Here is an 8,485-nt window from a genome sequence, read left to right on the forward strand (position 1 = left end):
TTGAGTAACTTTGCCTTATAACTCTGGCTGTTCTTTCAGTGGAGAACTTTGTACTACTTCATTTAAAAGTGTTAATTTAAATGGGATAAGAAAGATAACACATTCAATTACATGTACAGCTGACTATTTGGGTTTCAAGCTTTGCACTCTTCAGATGGGGAAAAATTAATTCTTCCTTTTAGGAAAGACTCTGAAGTGACAAAGTCCTTCATTACACCACAAAAACCATCCCTCACCCAGTACATATTGTGCTGCAGCTGAAGGAAGAGTAAATGGGATCTCATTTCTATATTAGATGGACTTGCACAGTTTTCCTTCTCTGACTTTAGGATAGGAATTAAATTCCGCTTGATTAGGATACAGTTATTTAGAAATCACTTGTAACTCTAACAGCAACATTGGGGAATACCAGACAGACAGCTATTAATTAATTCCAAAGATCCAAATACAAAAGGGATTTCTGGGATCAATACATTACAACTACAAGGCATACAGCTAGTCCTGGTCTGACAGCAGCACAAAGCAAAAGCAATTACAATTAAGAAGAAATGTTGAATAAACAATAAATGCTGGCTGCCTTCCATTAAAATAAAAACACATATGTATATGGACATAATTAAGGTGAAATAGAAAGTCATACTGAATTTTTTAAAAAGGAATACGAGGAAAACTTTAAAAATCTCTGCAGAGCTCATCAACGGAAATATTTTTAAACCTTATGATCCATCTTGGCAAGATCCTTCACCAAAAGTTAAACTGAAGTCAATGTATCAGTGTTACAGGCTGGGGCTCCAGGAATGAGTATGATCAGTTGATTCTACTCACTTTCTTATGGCTCTTCAGGACTGAGGGTGTCACAAAAGCTTTGTCACAGAGATCACACTTGTATTTCTTGTGTCCGTCGTGTACAACTTGAATGTGAACATTTAACGTGTCCTTTCTTTTGAAAGTAGCATCACAGTGATCACACTTGAAGGTCCTCTCACCTTATAAAGAGAAAAAAACAGGTCTGAAGATACCAGATTTTTGTGGAAATACGCTTATGCTTATTGTTTCAGAAAACAGAATAAAAGCAGCAAAGACCAATGAGAAGTTGGGTCCTGGCAAGAGGAAGAAAAGGAGCATCACATTGGGTAAAAACGTTATGGGGAAATTAAGAAAAAAACAGGCTGCATCTTTTGAAAATAAATGGTAAGAGGCATTTTCCTGACTTTAAAAGAATTCTCAAAACAAGAAATGCTGTCTCATTCCCATCAGCAGAGGCAAAGTCACGTGACAAAGATGGAATAACTGAAGGGTTGTAGCAGCATCACTGTTCTAACTGGGGTGATGTCTCTGGAGGTTGTGGCAGAAGCCAGGTTAACACGGCTGAAAGTTTTAAAATCCAATTAATTAATTAAAAGAGAGGAAGAGACATATTCTGAACATCTGCATACATCTTTTGAGAGAAAGGAAAGCAAACACATAGAAAGGATGATGTCCTTCTCAACAAATGGACACGGCTGATCTTGAACTTTCAAAGTTACATCCTTGACTCCTTTTTGAATTGCAAGAAAGAAACACCTGAAAAGGGAGTTTATAAATATAATTTTTTCCACTAAATTGTTTGTGAGGTAAAAATTAAGTAATTTTACGTCAATCTGCAGCATGTTTGCTTCTAAAACAACATGGGGATATTAAATAAAAAAAAAATCTGTGTTGTAGGCTGAAGTTCAATTTTTCCTAGAAGTTCTGAGCTTCACAAACCATTTCTTTTTCCTGTAGCACAGACAGGTAAAGGCAGCTAAATCCATCTAGAAATTCTGGCCTGTTCCTCTTCTTTCTTTATAGTGGTGTTTCAGGAACAGCTAGATCTGCCACAAATCACAGTCCTAACTCAGAATCTCAAATTTCCTGAGCTCCCATCCTCTTGAAAAAAAGTCAAATAGATGTTTTTAGTGAGACCTTCGCCAAGGCCTACAATTCTACACACTGTGAATTACAGCTTTTGGATAGTCTGCAAATACTTTTTATTAGAATATACATTACTGAAGACGCTTTTAACTTTTCCCCTCATCATTTTTAACATTTATCATTGGAAAAAAATTTACAAAATCCAATGCCTTATAAAATTGCAGAAGGTTTGAAAGACAATAATAAAAGAACAAACTGAACATGAAGTTCAGTAATTCATCTAACAGAAACACTGTTAGATGGGATTAAAAAAAGAAAGTTTTGTTGGTTTCTTGGTTATACCAACATGAAAATTTCCCAAATCTAAGTACTGCCTTCTAAGCTACAAGGATTTTAGATGAGTATTTTCTAAAATATAAACTGCTGATGTTCACAGGGTTGAATGGCAGTTTGGGCTCTGCAAATATTAAAGAAGGAGAAAAATTTTACCAAAAATGAACTTTAACACAGCCAGTTAAAAATAGGACAGAATGCCAAGAACAAGTTACTCATGAGGTAAAATGGGCACAGCATTTCTCTGAGCTGTCAGTTCTATGCCAGGGGCAGGAAACACGAGCCTGGGCTGGCACAGCAGAGACAATCTCAGCGTCCAGCTCTAAACTGGATTACCCCCAAAAGCTGAGTAAGTCACCAAGTTATCTCTGTTTCCACTTCTTCTTTCTTAAAATGGAGGTAACACTATCTCACTGAATGCAGAAATAAATCTCCTGTCGTCAGACCTCAAATCATTGCTAGATTTTCTACAGCATATTTGGATTTGCATTTAAGTGCATTTAAAGACAAGGTTTGAATTTGGTTCTGAATTTTCTAACTGCCTGGGGTTAGAGTTGAAACTTAATACCAGTTTAACACAGCAAGTTGCATACTGAAGCAAGGTCCATATGTCTGTTTTTCTCCATGAAGGGTGAGAACTGAGGAAGCCCATTTTCCTCTCTGACTTAGCACTTACTGTTATGGATTAACAGATGCCTTTGGAGGGAGAATGGGGTTCGGAACAAAGCCTTGCACTCCTCACACTGGAATGGTCTCTCCTCAGAATGTGTCTGCAGATGAAAGACAACATGTCAGGGGAAAGGCTCATGGAAATCAATTAGCTGTAACTATATACAGCTATATACTATTATACAGTAACTATAGCTAATTTTCTGAACTGGATTCAGGAGAGGATGAAGATTTAAAACAATCGTCCTGCCATGATCCAGAATCCTGGAAGTCAGCACAGCAGCTACTGAATAACTGTGCCTTCCCAGTCCTCAGAAGTGTCACATGAGGTGTGCATGTAAACAGAGACAAAATTACAGAATAACCAGGGAAAAAACCTACAAGCTCAGTTGAATTGCTTTATCTGTACTAACACTGGCCTGGAGTACTTATTAATACGAATAAATGCTTTAAAACATGCACACAAACCCCTTTTTGGAAGTTACCATTGATCTGATGCTCAAGAGAGTACCTAACATTTGGCAAAGAAAATTTCTCAAATCATGACAATAGCCTTACATACCCTTGTTTCAGTTTCTCCTATTAAAAAAAAAAAAAAAAAAACAAAAAAAAACCCACAACACACAAAACCCACAAAACCCCAAAAAAATCCCCAAAGCCATGGAAGCATCAGTACTGAGATTTTTGTTGGCTGTAGAAGAATTCACTGCAGCTGAAAAACAGCCTCAAAGCCATGAATAAAATAAAAGACTAATCTGGGAGGAATCTCCAAAACTACAGGGTTCCTGAAGCAAATTTCTTTTCTGGAGCTTGGTAAACATCCAGCTTTATTCTACTTTTATACATTTCAAAGCACTTTCCCTGTTTCATAGAGTTATTAACTACTGTCCCACTGTAGATAGTAAATAGATCTGTACAGCTTATTATCTACCCAATTTCCTACTATTTTTGCAAAGGAAAGCAGGTTTTTAAAGCACCAGTGTCTCAGTATTGTATTAGTTCACAAGGACCTTATTAGAAGCTGCACTGCCAGGAGGAAAAGGGGACGGACAGTCAGTGGTTTATAATATGCAGGAAATCAGGTAAACGAGTTAATTAGACTGAGGGCAAATATTAGCATAGCACATATTTATATAATCTATTTTTGCTATTCAAAATACCCTACAACCATTATAGCTATCCCTTCAACTGCGGAGAAAAAGAGGACTGTGGGGATTTTAACCCCAATGTCCTCTTAGACACACATAGTACCAAAACGTGAGAGTACTGCAATGGTACAGAGAGGCTTTGGATTCAAAGTCAGTTCCTTGACCTCAGCCTATGTCCCTTAAAGCAAAAAGGCAACTGGAGAACCATCAAATGTGTGGAATATTTCATGTAACTCCTGTTACATGAAATCTGCTGAATGTTTCAGCCCAGGTCCTACAGGTTTCCATCCCAGTTTGCATGAGCTGCCACCCTGCTCACAGCCTGGGCAGTCAGGCCAAGGATTGACAGGACATGAAGAGACTGAACTACCTTCTCACCTCAACAGGGGGTTCCTCCAGAACAGGGCTGAGACATAGTGAGGAGACACTGTGGGGAAGCTGGCAGTGCTGCTGTCTGTGCTGTACCTGTTCTGTGGATAAATAGAAGGGTTCAGTCTCCAGAGCTGTCAATCTGGCACTTTCCACGAGCGCAAAGTTCATGCTGGTTATTGAAAAAGTGCCCTGCTTTAGAGCACTCACCACCTGAGTGATAGTTGTGAAAAGCACACTGATTGGTACAGAACTCCCTCTTAGCATCTCCTTTAGAGTTCTCCTGGTCTTCTTATCACAGTATATGTATTCATGTGCACATCTTAACTTCACTACAAAGAAAACCACCTACCTAGGCATAACCTCATGCAAGGGTACACAGATCATCTGCAGCAACTGAGCACGGGCTCTTAGGGAGTATTTCGTGGCAGCCTTTCCTACCACAGCATCTGTGGAGGCTTAAGCCCAGCCCAAGGCTACTTATTCCCAACAGATAAACTGATGGAATACAGTTGTTTCAAATCATTACGCTCCCCAGGACCAAACAACCCTGGATTAACCGTAAACCCTTTAAAATCCCGCGTCTGATGACCTATTTCTGCTCGCTGTCATATCCTCATAGTTTATTCTCTGAACTCATCCTCTGCACACGGCAACAAAGGAGCAGATGGAACAAAAACATCTCCTGGAAGGAGGTAATCTGCATTATATGCCTCAGAACATGCACCCTCATCCAATCCAACCCGCATGAGAAGTGACTGCTTTTATCTGTAGCACAATCCCACACTCCATTTGCCTCCTCATTTCAGATATTATTGCCTTGCCTTGTCACAGGCACCTTTGAAATGACCCAACATACACACTCATCTGAAAGATGTTTAAAAACATATGATGTGGGAGCCACCTTTATTCTGATACTTCCAACACGAAATCAGGTTAAATAACCCCCATAAAGGAACCAGAGAAACAACACCAACAAGTTTCCACACAAATCAGGAATTCAAAGGCACAAAATGTAGCTCTATTCTACTTGTAATATATAAAAAGGATGGAGGCCTGCTGCAAAATCCCAAGTGTTTTTTTAAACATGTTGCTATCAAACTTTAAGGCTGTCTGCTGCGAAATGCTGTTGATTTAAATGTTTTTAAATACTATACCCATCATTCCTACTGCAGGTTTTTAAGCTCCCTGCTACTAACTAGTAACTAGAACTCAAAAAAAGCACCCTGAAATTATTTAGAGTTCAACTTTTCTCCTTCAAAAAGAAAATTAAACTTAGGAGGACCTCTTAAAGGAATACACAGCTAAAAAATCATTAAAAACCCAAGCTGAAGAAATATATAGAAGTATGATAGATAATAAAAGGTTTGTTTCCACATTCCTGTGAACGAGCAAAAGAACTATTGTCCTCTTCCCCTAGGAGTAGTGTAGCCTTCCCAAAATCATGGCCCTTAAATCTATTTTGGCATCCCAACCCACCACATCCTTGAGTTATATATGTGACAACTGGTTTTTGTGCATACACATCCATACTCCCCTCTTGTCTCCTACCTCTCCTCATGTTGTTTACTCGATGGAGAGAGGTGTGTCTAAAAAAAAAAATTAATTCAGGCCATCTATGTCAGTCTCCTGCCTCTCCTGTTCACCTCTTCATTGAACAAGTGAGTGTAGAGGCCTACATGTGGATGGGGGAATATTACAGCTGTTTGGGGAATCTTTATGTAAACACAGGAATAAGTTTCTTTCACTACAGGACAGAGGTGATTTACAGCCAGTACTATGTGCAAACAGGTTCAGGAAACAAGCATTCCAACATGCTTTAAGGAATTCTGTCAAAATTAGGTACTCTCTAAATCTGTCTGAATTTTAATATTTTTCCCATTAAGTGGAGCCTCTAATCCTTTCTTATGCTAGTGGTGCTGCTGCTTTAAACACAGAATTGGGTCAAAGTGTTTACTCATTCATACTTAATCCTCAAGTCCATTTTCAACCCAAACTCCCTACCAGTCACCAATGGCAATTAACACAAGGAAATATGTAAAAAATATTAATTTAAGATAAAGAAGTATCTTTCAAGGTGATATTTTATGCATTTTCCCTAGCATATATCCCACTTTGTGAGATTCTGTCCCGTTTTCTTGAAGCCTAAGACATAAAATGCAATGACAGCACGTTTGGGAGCTAATCTTGCCCTCCAGCAGGCTGCTGTGTGCTTTCCCTGGGAGCCAGTCATCACCATTCCAGCCTGCAAGGGGCATTGGGACTGCTCTGACATGATTTATGGCTCCAAGGGCAAGAGATGGTGCAAAGATCCTGTGCCAAATTCCCAGATGGTACAGAACACGAGCCAAACTGTGAAAGACTTGGAAGTATGGGGATAGCGGGGTGGAGTTTGTATTTGTTTGTATTATTACAGCAGTCATGGATATAGACTTGCCATTAAAAATTTAAACCCAGGTTAAAACTAGTGACAGGCATTACAGAAATTAGGCCAAGCAGATTGGAGCTTAAATCAACACAAGCAGAACATCCCTTTGTGATCCTATTTTTCAGGTAACCTTTCTTCTGGTGTTGTTTTACTATGTGAACGCTACCAAGTTTAAATCTAGTGTAGTTTGAAAGCATCTGCTGCTAAGTCCAACAATGACTGCAAGAGGACTACACTCAGTTTTATTCAATTGTGGTATTAAAAAAAAAAAAAAATTTGAAGACATTTAAAATCAGTTACACTTTTAACTTGGTAACCTAGTATTTAAAAAAAAAAACAAAACCAAAAACCCCCACCAAAACAAAACAATAAAAAAAATACCAGAAAATTCAAAATGGGATTTATTTGATGCTTTTAACCAAGCAACTGTGATTTACTTCTGCCTATTTAACTTTTTTGTTTACTAGAACTGATTTAGTATTTTGAGACTTTGGATATAACAAAGAACACTAGCACTACATTCTCCAATACTTTAATCCCATGTTTATAAGCATGGCAGAGCTTAATGATGAACCACTTAAAAGAAGAAAAAAAAAATCTGCAAATCTGAGGCTGGCAGACCTGTAAACAACAACAGCAGAGTGCTTTACCTTCTTGTGATTCTTGTAAACATTTCTGTGGGCAAATCCCTTTCCACAAAGCTTGCATTTATAAGGTTTATCTTCACTGTGTATTATTTTGTGTGCAGTCACTTGATCAAGTCGTTTGAAGGACTTATTGCAAACCTCGCAGGTGTAGGGGCGTTTTTCTGCAGAAAATGAGTGGGGGACATTTAATCTCCTGTTTATACAGGGGGAGAAGATGAAAGGCAGAGACAGTCATCTCCTCAGAGAGATTTTTGCAATTAAGTCAACCCAATTAAGATTAAACCAATTAGAAAGACATCTAATGCCCTTTATGTTAGACAGTTAAGTCACTTCACAAAAGATGAGCCATGGTGTATCTCAAGAAATTGGCACATTCTTTGCAATACTCATTGCTAAAACTAAATTCTGATTAATTAGCTTAAATCAAAAGAGAATGACTTCAAAGAGGAAAACTCTGTTTCCAGATTACAAATGTGAAAGAGGGCATGACAGTTTAAATGTTTTAAATCTTAATTAACAATATACATATTAGCTTCCAAAACCAAGAGTTCCTATGCAAAAAGCCTTTGTGCTTCAACTGGTGACTGCAACTTAACTACACTAATGCTCATCCAAAAGTGTCAGAAGAAAGCCAGGAGCCTCTGAGACACAGATTATGTTGTGAGAAAAGAGCTTTTGGTGTGGACTGATACCAAGAAAATAGTTCAATTGTAAGCCTGTGCAGCTGTAAAAACCTGCATTTGTTTCAATGCTAATGCGTTTGACAGAAGGATGTTTGTGTTCCCATTGTGTTGGTTGATGTTTCTAATCACCAGTGGAGGACACAGAAAACACCGGATTGCAGCGACCAGAAAAACCTGGCAGAGCCGATCTGTGTAACACCGCCAAACCCAGGGACTCCCTGCTCACAGTGACCTGTGCCGGCTGAGCACGGGCACGAGGAAATATTTGGGTGGTCTCTGGAACGGCCTGGAGCATGAGCTGCTTTCCTCTGAGCA

At 38.7% G+C, this 8,485-nt stretch overlaps 1 protein-coding gene across 4 annotated transcripts in view; it reads right to left on the reverse strand.

Annotated features, from left to right (window-relative positions):
• Window positions 1-8,485, reverse strand: part of PRDM5 (PR/SET domain 5) — a 57,593-nt gene that overhangs the window by 24,484 nt on the left and 24,624 nt on the right. For 3 of the 4 annotated variants that reach the window (XM_027689934.1, XM_027689932.1, XM_027689935.1), the window contains exons 10-12: window positions 7,491-7,648; window positions 2,903-2,996; window positions 826-986 (exon numbers count right to left, since the gene is read on the reverse strand). In XM_027689934.1, coding sequence (XP_027545735.1) covers window positions 826-986; window positions 2,903-2,996; window positions 7,491-7,648 — 413 coding nt within the window. Of the gene's footprint in view, window positions 1-825; window positions 987-2,902; window positions 2,997-4,421; window positions 4,514-7,490; window positions 7,649-8,485 lie in introns of all 4 variants that reach the window. The other variant, XM_027689933.1, reaches the window with a different exon arrangement.

Source organism: Neopelma chrysocephalum, unplaced genomic scaffold (assembly GCF_003984885.1).
Source record: "Neopelma chrysocephalum unplaced genomic scaffold, ASM398488v2 Primary Assembly neopelma1_78, whole genome shotgun sequence".
Lineage (NCBI taxonomy): Eukaryota > Metazoa > Chordata > Aves > Passeriformes > Pipridae > Neopelma > Neopelma chrysocephalum.